At 35.8% G+C, this 22,877-nt stretch overlaps 1 protein-coding gene across 1 annotated transcript in view; it reads left to right on the forward strand.

The window, feature by feature from the left end:
• Window positions 1-22,877, forward strand: part of LOC115210188 (glycogen phosphorylase, muscle form) — a 42,339-nt gene that overhangs the window by 1,164 nt on the left and 18,298 nt on the right. Inside the window, exons 2-7 of the mRNA XM_029778644.2 lie at window positions 13,398-13,499; window positions 16,097-16,279; window positions 16,384-16,515; window positions 18,570-18,681; window positions 19,883-19,965; window positions 20,585-20,728. Coding sequence (XP_029634504.1) covers window positions 13,398-13,499; window positions 16,097-16,279; window positions 16,384-16,515; window positions 18,570-18,681; window positions 19,883-19,965; window positions 20,585-20,728 — 756 coding nt within the window. The remainder of the gene's footprint in view (window positions 1-13,397; window positions 13,500-16,096; window positions 16,280-16,383; window positions 16,516-18,569; window positions 18,682-19,882; window positions 19,966-20,584; window positions 20,729-22,877) is intronic.

The following is a 22,877-nucleotide window of genomic DNA, read 5'->3' on the forward strand; positions in this document are numbered from 1 at the left end:
GGGGTTTTTTTCTAGCTCACAGAGAGAGAGAGAGAGAGAGAATTTGTTATTGCTTATCTCTAACTAGCAGCCTTCGATTTAATACGACTAATATTGTTATTACTGTTTCTCTTGTACAAACTGCAGCCGTGTTTATAATATATATATATATATAATATGCATACACACACAAACATGCAAGAAAATACAATTTAAAAAAATATATAACATTAACCATATATATATGTGTGTGTGTGTGTATATATATATATATATATATGCATATATATATATGTGTGCATATATATATATAAATATATATATATATATATATATATATGCATATATATATGTGCATATATATATATATGCATATATATATGTGCATATATGCATATATATATACGAATATGTGCATATATATATATATGCATATATATATGTGCATATATATATATGCATATATATATATATGTGCGTATGCATTATTTAATCGCAGAAGTTATAAAGTGACTCAAGGGCCATGAGTTTCGTGTATTAGCACTTTATCAAGCGATAAGTGCAAGCGCACGAAACTGGGGGCCGATCGAATAACACACACGCATACATACATACACACATACATACATACAATACCAGGCATTTTTACATTCACTTCAAGCAAATAAAAATTGCTTTCCCTCTTTCGATTATTTTTTTATTTTTATTATTTCCTTATTACTTTTTTAAAACTCATTCTTTATTATAATTTTACAATTCAATCACTTTTTATGCATCCAAGGAATTACAGATTGGTAACTCGAATGTATCCGCATCGAGATTCCTATTAGGATATCGATTGGATACAAAATCCTTCAGTTGTATAATATTCTCATCGTTTATTTATTTTTAGCAACGGAATTACCGTTTCATCTTCGGATATTTGTCGAGATTTCTTGCTAAAGATTGTATACTAAAACTTGCAAATACTAGAATATTTTAAGTCTACCGTTTTGAGGCGACACCGTTTTTTTTTTTTTGTGTGTGTGTTTTACTAACTTTAAAAAATATTCAGAATATTTATGTTATGTGTATGTTATGAAATTGTAAGATTTATTAGTAAAATTATATTGTCATATTTATGTATTAAATATATTTTGCTAACCATTTTTATTCTATCGTATAAGGGGCCATAATCTATGGTCTGAAATGTGACAAGTTTGACTTTATATATGTTTTGCTTGTAACTTTCCACTTTATTAATTATCAACCGAAATGATAGGAAAAAACATCTTCACAATCCATCTAATTATACCTATGCAACGACTTTACTGGTCTTTGGTGACGCCCTCTTAAACAAATGTCAATATTAATCTTGCAAAGGACCGATCGTTCACGGAATGGGCGGGGCGGGGGGAAAAGATAGTATTGTGATACTGTTAATATTAATGTCTCATGATGAATTTAGGTTTCGTGGACCTTGATTGTTAGGATACGATGCATGATCAAATATAGATTTCCAGCAGAATGCATTACATGTATGGCAGGACTGGTAATATATTCAGTATGATGTCTCTAAGAGTTGGGAAACGACCGAGATGACAAGCTGACTGACGTGAGTGGGTTGACGACAAGCAGCTTGTGGTAGAAAGAATCGGTTGATAAGGCAGCGCCAGCGATCGCAATGTTGGTGAATGAACGTCGTTATCAACCCAGGTTTGGCCTCGATCGAGTAATATACTATGATCAGAAGTATTCTTACCATGACTATTCCAGCTTAATTTTAGATAATTTAGTTCTAGCTCACCTAAAATTAATTTTTTAAGATGTTTGGTTACGAATTGAAGGTTTGTAGATAGTCGATTGACCATATTGATACTTTTTTTGGAAGTTTACTTGTTTAGCCGATCGACTTATTATAAATGTATACCTAATATTACATTCTCTCTCCCCCACTCTCTCTCACATACACATCGTATGTATATGTGGCTGCCTAGGTATGTGTATGTTGTATACGTACGTACATACAAACATATTTCAGTGTTTTTACGATGCAGATGCACTGCCCCAAATACGCGAATAGTACCCTACACCTCTCTCCCTTTCAAAGCGATTATTTCGTCATTGTCTGCTAATGTTTGTATTCTACACTTGTTATCTCTAAGCCACTTCAGTTGGTTTACTGGAACTGGCTACTTCCAAGCCGCCAACTCCAGTAAACCAACTGTTGAGTGAGTTTTTTTATTTCATTGTCTACACAGCTTCAAATAGAATAAGTGACATTATTACCTGACTCTTCAAATATGATAAACAAGATTTTAATTGATTTGGCTTATTATGGAAGATTCCACTTTCATATTTAGACTTGGTGCTAGAAACTTTTCATTAGAATTAATATTTATTTTTAAGCGATCATTTATCCACCTGTTACTTATATAAATTCAATTTGTGACAAAAACTGGACAGGAATAATCGAATCTCTAATCATTATCATATCTATAACTAAGATACGTTTAGGAATTTCCAAATCGCTACCGTTCACTGCAACGCAAATATTGAAAATAGGTATTCGAATTTCCATTCTCATTTTCCGGGTGCGAAATATTTGTTACTGACCTGATTAAATGATCAAAAGTTTCTAGATATGGCCGTCCGTTATTTTTATTATTATTATTTAAATTTTTTTTCTATTGAGTTGCTTGTGATTAGAGCATGCTCCTTCAAACGTGCACTTGTTAGCAGAAGAGACGTATTTCTTTCATATAGCTCACATGCACTGCCCCAAATAGGTGAGCAGTACCTGAGTGACGCTTATCTTCCTTTCATATGATCTTGCTACACTTGTTTTCTTCCGCAAATAAATACTCTTAAAGAAAGCTACTAGCTCGAATAAACCAACACGATTTATTGTTCAAAGTAACCCAAATAGAAAAAAATTTTCTTTCAGCTAATAATAGCTTATTCTGCATATGTAATAAACAGTATTAAGTTTTCTTTAATACACATACCGTATTTACTCGTATATAAGTAACACTATTTATATGTATAGAATTTAATATAAAATATAAATTACAAAGTGGGACAAGAACGCAAAAACACACGAGGAGACGACACAAAAAACCGACGGGTCACTCGAAGCCTCTAATCTTCAGTCGGGAACCGGATCATCTTAGTAATTTCGGTTGTTTAATACTTGATTATAACTGAAATAATCTGAGGTGCGACTTATACGTGAGACAATGCTAAAACTATCAAGAAAAAAAATTTTTGTACCAAGATTTAACACTAAATTAAGGGTGTTTACTATACACGAGGAAGTATGGTAATTATGTAAGAAATTATCTTGGGGTTAGACTTTTAGCAAGAAATATTTCATACGAACGAGTATTTTTAAACGATTGTTAACCATCTGTCTACTTGTCCAAATTTCTATTTTACAAAATTGGACAGCAACAATTACTTATGGATCTCTCTGATCATTAGTGTATCAATAATTGGTATGTTTGAAAATGTTCAGTTTTTTTTTTTGGTGTTTTTTTTTAATGCAAGGCATCTACTTTGATCGCTATCGATTCTGTGGTAGCATCACCCCCACAGAAACGCTTTCAATTTACCCATTTTTATTTTTTGGTTGCTCCAAGTCAACACTGATTAGAGGTATATCTGTAATCGAAGGCATTTCTACCATGACCATTCCAACTTTTTGTGGGGGGAGTGGTGTCAAGATACGTGTTTTTTAAAAAAATTTTTAAAGACAGTAGTGTGTGTATCTTCTTTTAGAGATAGGAGTTTGGTTCGAAGGCGATTAGGCTGCTATTTCTAGTACGTCGGGAAGGCATAAATAGTGTTGTTCTGAGTCCAAATTTCTCAAAATTTTTAAATATGACACGGCAGATGAGATAGAGAAACACTAGAAATAGTTTAATGCCGGTCTTCTCTCAAGCGTTCAATTCTTGCCGATGTCATCTTTGCTTCTCATCCCTCTGGGGTCAGTAAATAAAAATATATCATTCGGTTTCCAAATTTGTTATTGTGTGCTAATGCTAAGTGTAAGAAATCCTTCCACGAATAAAATGCTGAGCAACACAATTGTGTGCGCGCGCGTGCGCCTTATCTGCAACAAGTTCAATGTTCTCCAATCCTATAAAATAATTGCTCAAATATTTCGAGTGGTTCTTCTAGATGGAGAGCACCTCCTTCGGGATGTATAGATTGGAATCAGTTTTCTTCCTGTCCCTGCATCTAGATCAATTATAGACTTATTGTTATACTTGGGGATGGTCGTATTTTGCTCTTTCGTCACACATCCTGTGACCTTTTCAACGACTTTTTATTCCACGTGTCACCTCTTGTTCTGCAGAACTAGAGGAGACACGTAGGGTTGTTGAACAGGTCACAGGATGTGTGGCGAAAGAAGATCGACAAAGAAACTAACATAATAATAATGATGATAATAATAATAATAATAATGATAATAATAATAATAATAATAATAAAAGTGAACTGAAGACCAAACAGTGCGTGTGTTTAATTGGCAAAATATGACAGTCTCCAAGTAAAACAATTTCACATCAAGAATCTTACAAAACAAATACATAAACGTAAATATGGTAGCCAAATGCCTCGTCATCTCTCCCTGAAGGTAGCCAAATGCCTCGTCGTCTAATTAGTGATGTGCAGGAGGGACCGCGGCACTACCTTGTGGCGAGAGAGCTTACGCCTGTAGGGGAGCTCTGTCGAAGAGGTTAACGTATATATAGACGGTTTTAATTCAATTTTAATTGTAAGAAATATAAGCCAATTATATATTTATTTATAAGTGGGAAAAGCGCAAAATTTCTACGCTTTATTTCTTGTCAGTTTTTTTTTTTTTTTTTTTTTTTTTTCGAAGATAAATCATAATTCATCATTTACTTTGCGTTAAATCCAACCACTGGAAAACACTCTGTAACACATCCTTCCTTTGATGTCCTAAACACGTGTTAGTTTTTGTTTTCTGCTTCGCCGAGAGTTAGCAAAACAGTCCTTCCCATTGTTGCTGTGTCCTTGAACTTGTTAGCTCTTCGTTGACACTCCTTGTAAACAAGCTAGAGGTTATGAAAACAATTCTCAATAGAAAAGATTTTTAAAAAAATACATTTTCCCATAGAGAAGCTAAAAATCAAGAAATCTACACAAATTTACTCTTTTTATTTTTCTGAAAAACATTCTAACGATCTTATTAGCGAATAAACTTTAAACACACACACACACACCTATTTCGTTTTGGGATTTGGTTTGCAATATTCTTTATGTGAGTTCTTTCGTGTCTGGGGAGAGTCATTCTCTTTTGGTGCCTTAAAATTTAACAGACTCACCGGTAAAATTTCCACTTATTTCTCTTTTTTTATTTTCTAAAATTTTCGTTGCGTCTTGCAACCTTTAGAGGGCACCAAAAGAGAATAACTCTCCCCAGACACAACAGTAAATAAACACACGCATATTATATATTCGTTCTTCATTGTTCTTATTCTAACTCATGTCCATTGTCTGGAAATCTTTCGTCACACATCTGCGACCTCTTCAGCAACAGAATGGAATAAGCAGAACAGGAGCACACACGAAGACGGAAAGTGTCGTTGAGGAGGTCACAGGTGTGTGACGAAAGATTTCCGGACAATGGACATGAGTTAGAATAAGAACAATGAAGAACAAATATGTAGTGCGTGTTTATTTGGCAAAAAAAATAATAAATAACTGTCCCGAAATACTATATATATATATATATATATATATATATATAACCTCTTAGAGATGGTTTTGTTGAACACTGTTTATTTGTTAATTATTGCTTTTTATAAAAAGATTCGTGAAGGCTACGGGCTGGCTGAATCTCTCCTGCGTCACAAAAATATAAATGCCCTACTGCAATTTTTTTTCCCCGTTCTTTACGTACTGAGTTCAAATCCCGTCCAGGTCAACTTTGCCTTTTGTCCCTTCGGCCTCGATAAAATAAAGTACCAGTGAAGTAGTGAGATCGATTTAATCAACTGTCCCCCCGCCCCCTCAAAATTGCTGGCATTGTGTCATTTTAAGGATTCGTGGGTTGGCAAAGTCGGCAGAGCGGTGGATAAAATGATATTTTGTTACTGTCTTTGACTTTATTGAGTTCGAATCTTGTCGAGGTAGACTTCGCATTTCATCCCTTCGAAGATGATAAAATCAAGTACTGGCGTTGCCACCCACGTTACCTCAGTACTGATAAAATCGATTCTATTTAGTGTTGAGTGACTAGTTTTTCACTGAATATAGGGGAAACAATCTGCATAAAGCCAAACAGTAGACGAAGCTGCTTGTTGGAAAATGTAATACAGTTACAAACGAAGAAAACTGGTATACCACATTAATATGATTTTAGTAAAACGTGAAAAGGAAAGTACTTTTCTAAAAATAAACAAAAGTAATACTTTCATGTGTGTCAAAATTTATAAATATATATATGAGAGAGGGGGAGAGCGAGATCGTCCAGCTGATTATTGCACACGCTCCTCATCTCTCTCCATCTCTCTCTCTCGCTCATACCACTCTGGTTCTCCCCAGTTGCTCACTCTCTCTCTCTCTCTTTTAGCATCCTCTCACATTTGCTCTCTTCCATTACTCTCTCTCTCTCTCTCTCCTCTTATCATTTTGGTCATGGGTGTTTCTATTTCATCTCCATACCAACAACCATCATGTACTGGTTCTTGGTCACGTACTTTCTAGTCCATCCCCTCGCCAATAACCTTTATGTAGCTGTCTGCTGCTGCTACTACTACTTATCACGTCCTTGCTCCCATGACCTTGACCTTCTTTAGAGCGGAAAGTAATTGTGCAGGTTGTGTGTCTACATGCATGTATGTATGTATGCATGCATGTATTCATGCATGTATGTATGTATGTATGTATGTATGCATGTATGTATGTATGTATGTATGTATGTATGTATGTATGTATGTATGTATGTATGTATGTATGTTTCACTTGCGCTTCTACGCATTATTCAACCTGCAAGAAGTCTAAATTTCCCTAAAAGGTTACGAGTTTGTTACGGACGGTTTGCTCTGAGCAAGACAACGACTATAGTAAATTGTTTTAGTATACAAATTGATTCGATGTAGTGAGCCCGTTAACCTTTCTCTTATCAAAGTAGGCCTTGTGCATTGCCAGTAAAGGCAGGGAGAGTGCTTGACGTTTGCAATTCCGCCAAGATTGTTTTGATCGATGTAGTTGATGTCAAGCTTGAAATTCTGTTGCGATTATGTGAGGAGGAGACGGAGAGAATATCAGGGAGTTCAATTTTGAAGAAAATGAGATACGGGAGGACAGGTACATTTGGTGTGGATAGTGTACAGGTTGCCAATTAAGAAACAAAAAACATGAGATGCTGTAGCAGTAGAACAGATAGAGAATGACGATAATGCACCAATAAGTTACCATTGTATGTTGGTGAATTTGTGCCAAATGCCAAATGAAATTTCTTCTAGGTGTAGTCTAGAATATTTGTGTGGAAATAGCTGCGGCATCTGAAATATGGTGTGTTATTGATTACCATGAGAAATAATCAGATATGATGTCTAGAATTTACAACGTTTGAGGGATTTGGGTACGTGTTATTTATTAGCAGAGAGAATAAGATGTTGTGTAGCGATTCTCTTGTTGTTGAAATAAACTTTGGTGTCATGTTCTCCTCCTAAGATGTTTATAAAGTTTGTTTTAGCTGTGCATGACTAGCTTTAGCAAACTTCTTTGTTCATAGAGGTTAAAGTGAAGGCTAATATCTGCGTGAGTGTATTTAGGATTATAAGTTAACAGCGAGAAAGTCTGGACGATACAGTTTGATGATGATGAAACGAATACCGCCAATGTAGGTTGCTTTGTTGGACCAGAGAATGATTTCAAATTTAACGATTTTGTGTATATGGTGATGAAGCAGGTAAGGCCCCAAGAAGGGTAAGGTTAACTTTTGTGCATACAAAATGAAATTAGAAGCAAAATGAACAAACAGTGAAGTTGATGTATGTCTCTACAGAAATGACACAGCGTTAGAATCTTGAAAATGGTGGGCGAGAGTATTTTAGGAAGTTAGTAAAAATCGTTTTAGACGAGGAACTAGAAGGCGCTGCTACAACTTGTGAGGTGTGTGTGAGAGAGAGAAAGAGATTATATAATGAACATTGCAAGAAGGTGTCTTTGCTTTCATGTTGGCCGGTAGCGAAGTTGGTTGGAAGCGACCAGAAGCATTTCTGCACTTCGTATGTTTGAGCGCATGGTGTGAACTTAGTGGAGTAATAAGGATAGTTTTAAGGGAGATTTACTGAGTGTGTGCAATGTGGAGTTGAATGAAAAGAGGGTACCAAGTGTGGACAGTCTTTCTGGGGAGACACTGCTGAAAGAAAGGAGCGTATCGCAAAGTTGATAGAGAACTTTTTGGCAAAAGACTGAAATGACCGGTTCAGGTTTGGAAGCCAGTTGAGGGTTGTGAAGTGTACGGAAGCATCCCTCATAGTCTTGCAACTGGGTTAAAATATGCCAAACAGTATAGAGTGGTAGACGATTTTTTCCAATGCTGTAAATTGGGTATCAAAATTTACCGTAAATTGTAAACCATATTCTGTGCGACGAATGAACTACTTACGGCTGTAAGTTTTGGTTGTATGTGTGGGTGAATGGAAAGTTATGCCTAAAGATTGGTGTCGGTCATCTGCCTGTATAACCCTGTCCCGTCGGCTGAGTCAAAGTTCTATAGGACCTGGAAAGTGGATGGCATTGCATAAGCATTTGGACATATGGTGGGTAGTCGCGATAAGGCGGTGGTCGGATCATGGCAACAACTTGACAAAAACGTTTCAGTTTGGCCAAACATTCTTATCTACCTACATCACTTTTGGGTGATTATATTTACGGGCTTGCTTGGGGTGAGATTTGTTATCAGTAAGTCGTAGCTTCCCTACTTGGTTTCTACTGACTGCTGTTAATGCTCACTATTGCACTCATCAAGGGAGACAATTCTTGATTGTAAAAAATACCTAGTCAACATGTTTTTAGGTTAGTTGACTCAAATATCGCTCTCTGTTGACTTGATCTCGGTGTACTTTTAGAAGACAAATGTAACGGTGTGATGATGAAACCGTTCTCAACGATGTTATTCAACAGATATCATTGCTCCAGTTTATGGCACAGGTTGGATGGGTCTGCAATGATTTAAATCTTATATCATCTCATGGAAGGGAGTTGGTATCATTTGCAAATCAATAGTTGTACACAAACTTAACGATATCAAAATTTACATCCTGCTCTTTTCAGTCTTAATACACGTTTTTTTCTTTCTTAGCTTCAGTTTTTGGATCTTTTCCTTTTGAACGGCACATGTAAAAAGGAAACGATCCCAGTTTTTTTTTTCCTTTTTCGAGGAAAAGGCTTATCTTTTCCATTCTTTCTTTCTATTTTTTCCTTGGATTCACCATTTTAGTGGGAGAGACTGGGTTTTTTTAACTTAACTTTTTAAAATATTTATTTTGATTTTTTTTTTTAAACGTTCAGGTGGGTCACTAGATGCATTCAGAAGTCTTTATTACCTGCAGCTGCAACCATTCTGTCCTTCTCTTTGGCATTGTTTATCTTAGTGTATATTATCCAATATGGTCATCTGTTTACTTGATGGGGGACATATAGCTACTATTTCTAGTAGGGTTATCATCCATGTGTAGTGACTCCCTCATTGACTTGTCCTAGATGACTTAATCAATGCTGATGTTGGTTGCAGTGAGAGTAAGGCCTCAAGGACTGTTATCTGTTGGTAACAAACAGTTTTTCTTAAAGGCAGATGGCATCAGGTGTAAGAGTGTGATACTACACAGCAGTTAGTTATGGGCTTTAAATGTGGAAGATTTGTAGAAGCTGGAGAAAAATGATTCAAATAGGATCTGTAAGAGGTACCTGACATGACACGACAGTAGGTGGAGTTGAGAGTGGACAGGCATTAAAGTCATCAGTCAATGTGTACAGGAGGGACAGGTGTGCTGGCATGGACATAAAACATGAATGGATAATACTTCCTGGATTAAAACTGCTCCTTTGGCAGTGTTTTTTTTTTTATTATTTTTTCTCAAGAAAGACCTGAGATGATATAAGATTTAAATCATTGCAGACCCATCCAACCTGTGCCATAAACACTGGAGCAATGATATCTGTTGAATAAGTGACTCTATCACTCAGAATGGAATAATGAACAGGCTCAAGTTCCCTTTAGTAATGTATAATCTTCAAAGATGTATTCCAAGAATTAAAATGTTTTTCAAATATATTTCTGAAATAAATCTCAATTTTACTACATTTAATTTATTTAGCTTACTAAGACCATTCATCTTCATTGTATTTTAACATATTTTATTTTCTTACTTCTTTAATGGGAGTTTAGTTGAATATTTTATTAAAATAAAATTTAGTATTCCAGACAATATAGACACCTTCCATACCCTAAATTTTACATTTATTTTTACATGTTAGCATTGGCTTCTTAGACAAGCAAATATTTTATGGTTATAAATATGTATATCTAAGAGCGTGTTTCTAAGAAGTTTTTCTTCCCAATGATTCTGGTTTCCACTCCATTACATCACATCTTAGGCAAATATCTTCTACTAAAGACTCAGGTTAATCAATACCATGTGAGATGAATTTGGTAGATGTTTGATAGATGAAAACTGTGCAGAAGCTCATCATACTTGTGTGTGTGTGTGCTTACCAGTGTAAAACTTGAGTATCTCAAAAACTTTTTGATATTTATAATTTGTTAATTAAGTTTGAGATTGAAATAAGTACTGAAGTCGCTTGATTGAAAAGTCTTGAAGGCAATGCCCCAGCATGGCATTTGTCCATTAACTGAAACCAGTAAAAGACTAGAATAACAGCCTTCATTACACTGACAACCATAGCAGACAATATTTGAGCCAACAAAGGAACTGTGATGTAAATTTACTTGCCTACTTAATCACCCTTAACAAACATTTCTACCATTTTTAAATTGTGAACCACATATTCTAGGTGTGAAATCTTATAACAGCATGCTCTAAATAGACAATGTGGCTGCAGCTGGAATACTGACTGAACAATTCTTAAATTGGCTACATCCCAAAGCAGGGTTAACTGGGCCTTCTCAACAAATAACAACTATCTTAACTGAGAAAGGTAAAAACAATACAATTTACCTTGAAGCAGAATGCACAAGTGGAAGCATGAATGTCTACATTTGTGAAAAGTAGTCTAGCATCTTAAACATCGCCATATTGTAAAGCATTCTATACTTGTTCATAGGTTTACATATTTCTCAGAAATAAATAGGTTAGGTTACATGATGTACTTTAAGGCAGCAAATTAGCAGAACTGTTACAATGTTGGATAGAATAGCACACAATATTTTTTTCAACTTTCAGTACTCTGAGTTCAAATCCTGCCAAGGTCAACTTATTCTTTCTTTTTGGAGTCAGTAAGAAAAAAAGAAGTACAACTCCAAGGCAATGGATTAGTGGAATTGCTAGATGGTCAAATGGGATGCCTTACAGTATCTGTTCCGACTCTGCATTCTGTTTTCAAATTCCACCCTCTTTCAGAAAAATAGTAACAACTTCTGTCCGGAGTTGTGGCCAACACATCATGTCAGTAATTTGAAAAGCTATAGAAATATAACTTTCTTGGTTCTAGGTAAAAATTAACTTCCCACACGATATACTTTCATCATAATGAAACAGATGTTCTGCAACATCAACTGGCTGCCATTCATATATATGCATGTAAAGCAGCAAGCTGGCAGAATCATTAGCATGCCAGACACAATGCTTAACAGCGTTTCATCTGTCTTTATATTCTGAGCACAAACTTTGCTAAGGTCAACTCTGCTTTTAAAAAATAATAATAATGAAATTATTGTATACAGTGCTCAGGTGCACCACAACTTGTCAAAAGTGCATATAATGCATATGCAGTAATGTACAAATGTCTGGAAAGTGAAGAGTGTATGAGTCAGATACATGCTTGTGTGTGTATGGAGGGGAGAAAATCAGGTGCAGTGTTGGTGAATCTCAGGAAGCATGGAAGTTTTGAAGGATACAGTGCTCCCAGTTGAGCACTGGGGTTGATGTAATCAACTTATCCCCTCCCTCTAAAATATGGCCTTGTGCTAAAATTTGAAGCCATTATTGTATATGCATCTTGTAATTTATGAATTTTATTAATTTCTACCTTTCAGTATCTGTTGCCTGTCTCTTAGATTCTACCCTGTGTTGGTGTTTGCTAATATGGGTCAGCCCCGGTGAGCTGGCTGAATGATTAGTGTGCTTAGCAGTGTTCCATCTGTCCTAACGAATTCTGCTTAAGTCAATTTGGCTTTTCATCCTTTCGGGGTTGATAAAATGAGTACCAGTTGAGCCCTGGGGTTGATATAATTGATTTACCCACTCCCTTGAAACTACTGGCCCTGTGCCAAATTTGAAACCAATATTGATCAGCCCAACTCTGTTATTTAAATCTGTTACAAAAGTGACCAATCAATTATAAGTGCTATTATTATTTCATTAATGAAATTTATTCATTTAATCAATTATTTGAAGAAATTCAGAAGGCATCCAACACTAGATCTATCATTTTAGATGTAAAATAATAGCTCCGTATCATATAACTATAAACTGCTAATTAATAAACTGGTAATCTTAATCAATTCTTGAATATTACCTTATTAATGAGCAGTTTACAGTTATAGAATATATAGATACTAGCTGGTCCTGAGCCATCAAAAATGACAGCTAATTGTAGTATTATATATATAACTATGGATGGTAAATCAAATTCGTACACTTGTCAATGTTATCTAGTGGTTGTCTGAGATGTAACATCGATCATCGTTTGTTACTGAAAGAACGCTGGTTCACACACTCACATACTACCCTTGTACACACACACACTCACTCATATACACACACAGAGTTGAAATGCTCTTTGATTTTTCTTTTCAGCATTGAATGTTCACTATCCCACTTCCATTGCGCACACACACTCATTCACATATCTCCCTTTTTACATACACACACATATACTCACCCACAGTTGAAATGCTCCCACTACTAGTTTGCCATCACCCCTTCCTTCCTTCCTTATTTATCTATCACCCCTTCCTTTCTCATTCATATGTTGTGACAGAAAAACACAAGAGTATTATTATAGTTTGAATCTAAAATGTTGGATTTAGTCTTGGTAGCTTTCTGAATTTTGTTGAACATGGATCCCTAGAAATCATAGCTTGGAATATGTAACTCCAGCCTTTAAAGCATTTGTAATTTCCGTTGTTTGCTTGAGCAATTTTCTATAAAGTTTTTTCCAAATATTTTCTGTCAATTTTATTGTAAGTTTATTTATTTCTGTATTTACAGAGAATCTACTATATCTCTCTGGAATTCTACATGGGGAGAACTCTGGCCAACACCATGGTCAACCTGGGTATCCAGAATGCCTGCGATGAAGCCATGTACCAGGTAAAATTTTCCCCAATTATTTTCTTTCACTTTTACCTTTCATTTAAAACTAATTTATTTTAAAAAGAATCTGGACATTAAGAATGATCTCTTGTATAAATAACAATTTTTTGCATTAGCGCATTAACACAAAAGTTGTATGTAGAATCACCACCAGATAATTCACCTTTGTCTTGGTTTCAGCTCAGAACATAAAGTCCTTCTTTATGAATACCAAAAATACTTCAAATGCAAAGTAAAATAATTTAAATTTTATAAGACTTGTGAATTTTAGTTCTAAATTCATTTACTTGCTTCCAGCCCAAGAAACAACACTTTTTTCCTTTCCTGATTCTCAGACAAAGGGCAAAGCCTAAAACTTTAGCTTATATGCTCTTTATAATTAACTTTGACCATCACCTCAGTTTCTTCAGAATCTTTTATGATATCATGATAAAACTGATCAGCTGTTATATTTTTTTTAAAATACAGACAAAATAAAGAGTCAGGAAGTAAAAAAAAAAGATAAAACTAATAAAGAAGATAAATTCAGATTCTTCCTTCAGTTGAAACCTGATTTATTTTTGAAATTAAAAAAAAATTTTAGGTTATAAACAATAAAAAAAATTATTACTACATACTAAATAAATATTTAAATACACCTTGTCAATTATTCTTCCTTCCATTACTAATCAAATAATTCAAATAAGAGATATTTGTACAGTAGTGTGAACAAAAACTTACAAGTTTATTAATATTATCCACATCAGACAAAATGCTTACTGGCATTTCATGTCTTTTCACTCAGAGTTCAGATGCTGCCAAGGTTGACTTTGTTGTTTGTCCTTTTGCAATTGATAAAATAAATACCAGTTAAACATGAATCGATTTAATTGGCTAGTACCCTACCCATAAATTTCAGGGTTTGTGCCTAAAAATGAATTTATTATTACCTCCACCTTAGCAAAGGCGGAGGTATTGTTTTCAGTCATGTTTGTTTGTTTGTCCATGGACAAGATATCTCAAGAACCGCTGGATGGATTTGGATGAAATTTTCAGGGATGTTTGGCCTCATGACTGGCATGAACTGATTAGATTTTGGGATCAATCCTGTACCAGACAAGGATTCTGGATTATTTTTCCTGTTTTTTTTTTACTTAATTTTTGAGAGTGGCGGGGTTCACTTTTAGTATTCTTGTTTGTGAGAGCAGTTGAGCTTATTTCAGATATTATCATTTTAAAAGTCATCTCTGGCTAATCATTGAGAGGATGTTGGTGTTGCCTTGGCAGAGGTCTGTGCTCTTATTAATAATAATAATAATAATAATTAGAAAATTAACCTCCTACAATTAAATATATCTTAGAAATAGATTTAATCTTCTATGTAATCTTTCAGTCTGCTTGAAATAGTAGCTGAATTCTCTCAAACTTCTCTTCACTGTCTTAAAAATGAAGTCCACATACAATGTAGTCCTATATAGTGGCTTGCCAGATCTTATCAGACCATCCAACTCATGGAAAGCAGGCATTGACTGATGTTGATGATGATGGTCATGGCTAGAATGTCTTTGATCATAGGGCATAAAAATGTTTCAGCAGAACTTATTTTAGTTAGCAGTTTCTTGTGTAGTGTGTCTATTAGTATTGATGTGAAGAAGGCTTAATTGTGAAATTCATGCCTTTTACAGACGTATTTCCAACATAAATGAAATAATTACAACCAAAACTCACCAATGCTGCAACTCACAAGTTAAAATAAATTATCTTATCGGGTATAATAGCTGAAGTATATATTTTAATAGTTTAAATAGTAGATATTTTAATAGATTTAATAGCTGAAGTATATATTTTGATAGTTTTATTAGCTGAAGTATATATTTCTGCATGAATAAATGTGGCTGACATTGGTTTAAAGTTTCAGTGGCCAGAATGTAAACTCTCAAAGACTGGCCCCTCTTTTCAGAATCAGAAAATACTTCAGTCCTCAATAACTGCTAACCCTTTACCCTCTGCAAAGCTTAGGTGAAACTTGCAATGAAGTTTTACCTCCATATTTGTGATTATACTGTTGCTGTACAGTTAAATATCTTAGACCACACCCAGAGATTAGCGTAAAATCTCTCACAGACATGATCAGTCTTTGACCCACAAATATGCTGTCTTTTCTTTGTTTTTTTCTACTACAATGGCCTCTGCTCTTTGGAGCTGGTTGCCCTCATACCACACTGCTCAGGCACTCTCAGCTTACTTGTCACTCCTTTTGTCAACCCATATTGTGTTTACTCCACCCTAACCACTTCACTGAATCCTTCCTCCCCAAAAATGTCATTCCTCTGTAACTCATTCCCTGCATGTCTTACTATAATTGTCAGCTTCCAGTGATCTCACTGGTCCCAAGAGATCTTGTAAAATCATTGGCCACTGCCCCTTCCTATAGACCTATTTGACTTACACTTTTAACAATTATAATCTACTATATTTCAGTAACAAGTTCACACACAACCTTTTCTACACACATGTGCACACATGCATGCACACACATACAAACACAATGTTAGCTCTTTCTCTTTCATTTAGTTTTAATCTTTAGAATTAAATGCTGAATTCTATTTTTCTAGCTTGGACTTGATATTGAAGAACTAGAAGAAGTGGAAGAAGATGCTGGTCTTGGTAATGGTGGCCTTGGTCGTCTTGCTGCATGCTTTTTGGACTCAATGGCTACTCTTGGCCTTGCTGCTTACGGATATGGTATCCGTTATGATTATGGTATTTTCACCCAAAAGATCAGCAACGGCTGGCAGGTAGGAAAAAATATTTATATTCTATTTTTTACTTTTTTTTTCTAACCATTTCGTTCTTATATTGGATTCTATCCTTCTAATGGTTTTTCTTAATTATTCCAAAGATTGAAGAGCCTGATGACTGGCTTCGTTATGGAAATCCATGGGAAAAATCTCGTCCAGAGTACATGCTTCCTGTGAACTTTTATGGCCGTGTTGAACACAATGAAAAGGGTGCCAAATGGGTTGATACTCAGGTAAATATCATTGATGGTTATGATTGACTTGAATCCATTGTACATGTGCATACACATATACACATGGATAGAGTGATTGATTCTTGGTTATTTTCCAGTTCTTTTGCTATTATTTAGCAGTAATATCAAATAGTTGTGCTATTATATTGTCCTAGATTACTCTTAAATAGAAATTTAATAACCAGTATTCATAATATGGGCCAATACTGGCCAAAACCTATCAAAGTATATATTATGAAAAGAAGAAAGCTAAAAATTTTTATGGTATGTAGGGAGCTCATAAATCAATCTGATGCTTAGTTTGGGGTCCTGGAGATTCAAAGACATTATACTGATAGAAGATTGTCCTTCCAACATAAGACAGTTAACATTACTAAAAATGTTTTGGTGCTTTATCTAAGTTATTTAGTAAAACTGTTCTTTCCAGGGACACAAAAATATATCCTCAAATAAGTACTTATGACCTTTGAGTTGTTAGTTATTCACACATATGTGTCTTTGAGTTTGTCTTTCACTGCTGGCAACCAGTAGAGGTTTGTCCATGTTTCCCATAACCTTGCAGTTCAGCAAAAAATGTTCAGTAGAATAAGTATCAGACTTAAAGATAAGTACTGGGGTTCATTTGATTGACTATGCTCCAACTAGGCTGTTGTCCAATGACTGAAACCAGTAAAAGAGTAATATGTTAAGCAAAAACTGTTAAGCTGGTATCATCATATTTAATGGAATGCAGATGGAAACAAAATTAATAACACTTATGTGGTGGTACCATTAAGATATTATTAGTCTTTGAACTAATGTTTTCTTCTTGTTGCTGTAATAAGTGTTATTAATTAACAAGACATTTTTAATTACTACATTAAGTAAAAGTGTAAAGGCCCTCTTCGGTCATGAATGACCATGGGATTGCACCTAGAAAGTTCCTCTCCAAGGCACAAGTCTGGGCAAGGTTGTTTATGGAAGACCAGCAGTCGCCGATACATACCAGCCTTCTCTCTCTATGCCACTGATGTTATCCAAGGGATAAGGCAAAGGCTGATATAGCTTGGCACCAGTGTTGTCACAACTCATTTCTACAGCTGAGTGAACTGGAGCAATGTGAACACAAGAACACAACATGCAGCCTGGTCCAGGAATCAGACTCACTACCCCATGATTGTCAACTGCTATTATTCATGCAGAAGGTGACTCTGGGTAGTTTCTATGTCATTATGATCAACAAAACATAGCTGTAACATTATTGTTCTATCTTGATATGTGTTCAGCTGTTATGTTTAACTATGAAACAGAATCAAAGACATAAAGGAAATTTTTAGCAAACCTAGACCATATTCCATAATCAATGACATAATCAAAATCTTTAAGTTTTGAGTTTGCACATTAAGCAGCCTTAACTTTGGAATGAAAGTGAAGACATAACCAAAATCTTTTACAATATGTGGGGACAATAAAGTGGCGAGCTGGCAGAAATGTTAGCGTGCTGGGAAAAATGCTTAGTGGTATTTCGTCTGCCGCTACGTTCTGAGTACAAATTCCGCTGAGATCGACTTTGCCTTTCATCCTTTCAGGGTCGATTAAATAAGTACCAGTTACGCACTGGGGTCAATGTTATCGACTTAATCCCTTTGTCTGTCCTTGTTTGTCCCCTCTGTGTTTAGCCCCTTGTGGGTAGTAAAGAAATAGGTATTTCATCTGTCTTTACATTCTGAGTTCAAATTCTGCTGAAGGTGACTTTGACTTTTATCTTTTCAGGGTCGATAAATTAAGTACAAGTTGCATACTGGGGTTAATCTAATCAACTGCCCTCCCCCACTCCAATAAATTCAGGCCTTGTACCAAGAGTAGAAAAGATAATGAGGGGACAATCAATAAATTTATGTACCAAAATGGAAACAGAAACATTTATAAAACATGGAGTTTCTTGGGTCCTGCTTGTATTTGTGAATCTTACAAGCCGTCAGTTTTCATTATTTTCAAACTTTCCAAATATTTTAAATTCATTGCAAAAAATTTTTTCTTTAAATAAAATCATTTTATTTTATTTTATTTTTCAGTTAGTATTTGCTCTTCCTTTTGACAACCCTATCCCTGGTTATGCTAACAACACCGTGAATACACTGCGCCTGTGGTCTGCTAAAGCACCCAACAGCTTCAACTTAAAATTCTGTACGTATGACTTTATTTTTTGTGTTATTGTTTTCTTTATTGCTATATGCTAGGCACAGGAGTGGCTGTGTGGTAAGTAGCTTGCTTACCAACCACATGGTTCTGGGTTCAGTCCCACTGCGTGGCACCTTGGGCAAATGTCTTCTACTATAGCCTCAGGCTGACCAAAGCCTTGTGAGTGGATTTGGTAGACGGAACCTGAAAGAAGCCTGTCGTATATATATATATATATATATATATTCATGTGTGTGTGTCCCCAACATCACTTGACAACCAATGCTAGTGTGTTTACATCCCTGTAACTTAGCGGTTCGGCAAAAGAGACCAATAGAATAAGTCCTGGGATCGATTTGCTCGACTAAAGGCGGTGCTCCAGCAAGGCTGCAGTCAAAATGACTGAAACAAGTAAAAGAGAAAGAGAGAGAGAGATGCAAAGTGAATTGTAAATCACTTCTGTAATTAAGATTGATGTGTTAGGGTTCCACTTTAGTCACTGCCATTCTCTCTTTTAAAATGCAACTCTACATATTTGCAATGCATTTAGAAAATAGCAGAAAATACAAACATTTAATCTTTTTATCCTGCCTACTTTAAATTCATATTGTATGCGTGTGTGTGTGTGGCAGAGTTTCTATGGCTTGATGTCCTTTCTAACACCAACTGCTTAACAGTGTACTGCATGCATTTTATCATGGCACCAACACTAGAGAGGTTGTCATGTTCTGGACAAGACTGAAGAATCCTTGAAACCCTGACTGGTTTCTAAACAATTTGCCATAACTTTACAGAAAAGTATACTGGATGCATTTCATCATGGCACCAACATGAGTCGTTGTCATGCTCTCTGAGAAAATAAAGCATCTTCTCAGCTCTATGTTGTCTCTGTTTGTTTGCCAATAATAGTTGAATTAGTGTTAACATACCCATGCTAGCATGGAAAGCGGACGTTAAACGATGATGATGATATTTAATGCAATGAACATCTAATTAGAATTGCTTATCAGTATGCATAAGCTGATTTTAGGTATACATGTCTGTGTGTGTTGTGAGAGCCAGAAGAGTTGGCAGTAGGAAGGGTATCTGGTGGTCATAAAACAGTGCTTCAGAGATATTGTCTAACCCATACAGGGTAATTGAGTTTCATTTTTCTTTATGATGAGTTTATTGTACAAGCTTTAAAGTTTCAATATTTTCTTTACAGTTAACAGTGGTGAGTACATCCAAGCTGTCTGTGATAGAAACCTTGCTGAGAATATCTCCAGAGTCTTGTATCCAAATGACAATGTAAGTAACTGGACAATTGTTCTTTAATTCTTTAATTTTAATTGAAAGGACTTTTCTTTCAATCTCAAATTATCTACAGTATTCCCCTGTTGTGAAGGATAGAAAATTTGCAGAAATAGTACAATAAAGGAAAAGATATCTTAATTTTTTTTTTTATTATTCTTTTACTGGTTCATGTTTTTAGACTATAACCATGCCATAGGGTTTTAATTAACCATATCAACCCCCATATCTAAACCTATATTTACTGAAGTGCTAAAATCGAAAATAACCCAATATACAAGAATGGTCTGTCAATAATACACTTTTCTCTGTATTCTTAGATTATTTTCTGTCTTATATTTGATAAAGGAAAGCTTTCCCAAAATATAATGGGAGCATTAAACAACCTGTGTATACAAAAGCTTGTCTTTATTTAGTGGCATCACCTTAAATATTTTGTCCCATTTCTCATTTGCATTGCTGAAATGTCTTAAAATTATTCATCTCATTTACATATTGCAGTGTTTTAAGCAAATTGCAATACTTTTTTTTATTCTATTTTGTATTTTATTTTTCCTTCTGTTTAAACAAAATGTATTTTTTAGTTTCTTTTAAACTTCTCCTCTTACTTCCACAGGTATTTGAAGGTAAAGAACTCCGCTTGAAACAAGAATACTTTTTAGTTGCTGCCACTCTGCAAGATGTTGTCCGTCGTTACAAGTCATCCAAATTTGGTTGCCCAGATGCTGTTCGCACTTCCTTTGACACCTTCCCTGATAAGGTAGAAACAATGTTCCTTATTTTTGTACAAACAGAATATAATAATGCTCTTTAGGTTCTTCTTGGCAATGTAGAGGGTTAGAAAATTGAAGACTAAGGAGTGGTAAGTGGTAAAGAAGTAATTCCATCAATTCAGTTAGAGGAGGAGTAGTAGTAGTAGTAGTAGTAGTAGTAAAATAAGGAGTGGGAGGATAGATTTTAATAGTGGACCAGTGATTTTAGTGTCTGAACATGGACTTGTCTATCAATATATCAGCTTTGTAAGTAGATAATGTATGAACACTACTCCAACGTGGAAAAGGATTCTGCCTCTGAGATTAGCAACTGCTAAGGTATATGTTGCCTCTTGGACAGAAAATAAACCTTTGTGATTTAGTTTTGTTTATATCTAATGCAAAGGTGGGCACTGTTAATCGAAAGTTAACTTTGTTAACCATTAATCCATCGAGAGCTCCGATCGCTGTTGATAACAAAGAGCCTCTTCCTCAGAGTGAAAGGCAGATTGTATGATGCATAGGCTTGAAAGAAATGAAGCCAGTATGCTTCACTGGACATGCAATATCGGTGTGCATGTTCAACAGAGTGTAAGCATCTTGAAAGAAAGGTTAGGCATAAGAGGCATCAGATGTGGTGTGCAAGAGAGATAACTGTGCTGGTATGGTCATGTGATGCATATGGACAAGAACAGCTGTTTAAAGAAGTGCAAATCTATAACTGTAGAGAGAACCTGTGGTAGAGATAGACCCAGGAAGACATGGGGCGAAGTGGTGAAGCTTGATCTTCGAACTTTGAGCCTCACAGAAGCACTGACCAGTGACCAAGACCTTTGGCAATATGCTGTGCTTTAGAAGACCCGTCAAGCCAAATGAAATCATAGTCATGACTGATGTTGGTGTCACATAATTGGTATCTGTGCCAGTGGCATGTAATGGGCACCTTTCAAGTGTTGGGCCTCATGGAGGCAAAGTGACTGAGTTTCCTTTCGTGACACTGACAACAATCGCAACTATGATTTCACTTGGCTTCACGTGTTTTCTCAAGTACAACATATCACTAAAGATTTCAGTCACTAGTCATTGCTTCTATGAGGCCCAACATTCGAAGATAAAGTTTTCACTACCTCATCCCATGTCTTCCTGGCTTTCCTTCTTCCATAGCTTCCTTCCACTGAGAGAGATCGGCACTTCTTCACACAGCCGTCCACATCCATATGCATCAAATGACCATACCAGTGCAAGTTGTCTTTCTTGCACACCATATCTGATGTCTCTTAAGTGCAAATTTTCTCTCAAGACATTTACACTCTGTCATACATGCACACTGACATTGCACATCCAGCGAAGCATATTAGCTTCACTTCTTTCAAGCCTATGCATGTCCTCAGTAGTCACAGCCCATGTTGCACTGCTGTGTAGCGTGGCTGTTTGCACACAGACATCATACAATCTGCCTTTCACTGAGGGAGAGGCCTTTTGTTACCAACAGTGGTAGGAGGTCTCTGTTCTTTTCCCAACCTATTCTTAACCTAGCAGCTATGCTCTTGGAATACCCCCCCCCCCTGCTACTGGCTTGGTCACCTAGATAACAGAAGCTATCAACTACATTTAGTTTTTTCCCCTGATATTTGATGCAGTCTATTTTCTGTGCCATTTTTAGTTTTAATTGTACCTGTGCACCTTCCACACGCAAAAACTATTTTCCCTGTTAACCTTCCTCTGATAGTACTGCACCTCTTATATGTCCATAGCTTACACCAGATACATCTCATGGAATTTTTACCTATGACTTTCCTACAGATCAAGCAGGGCCATCTACCTGAATGGATTTGTGATTTGTCTACTTTCCTACTTACTGAGACTTTGGTTTTTGCTAGGTTAACTCTAAGGCCCTTCAATTCTACACCTTGCTTCCATATCTGAAACTTCTTCTCTATTTCTGATATAAGGACAAGATTCAGCTATAAGAACAAGGTCATCAGCATAGAAGAGCTTCCAGGAACAGCCTGTCTTAAATTCCTCAGTTATTGTCTGGAGGACTATGATGAACAAGATGGGGCTGAGGACTGATCCTTGGTGGACCCCTACTTGTACCCTGAATTCTTCACTATACTTGTTGCCAACCCTCACCCTACTGACAGCATCCCTGTTCAT

The sequence above is a fragment of the Octopus sinensis genome, linkage group LG4 (genome assembly GCF_006345805.1).
Source record: "Octopus sinensis linkage group LG4, ASM634580v1, whole genome shotgun sequence".
Lineage (NCBI taxonomy): Eukaryota > Metazoa > Mollusca > Cephalopoda > Octopoda > Octopodidae > Octopus > Octopus sinensis.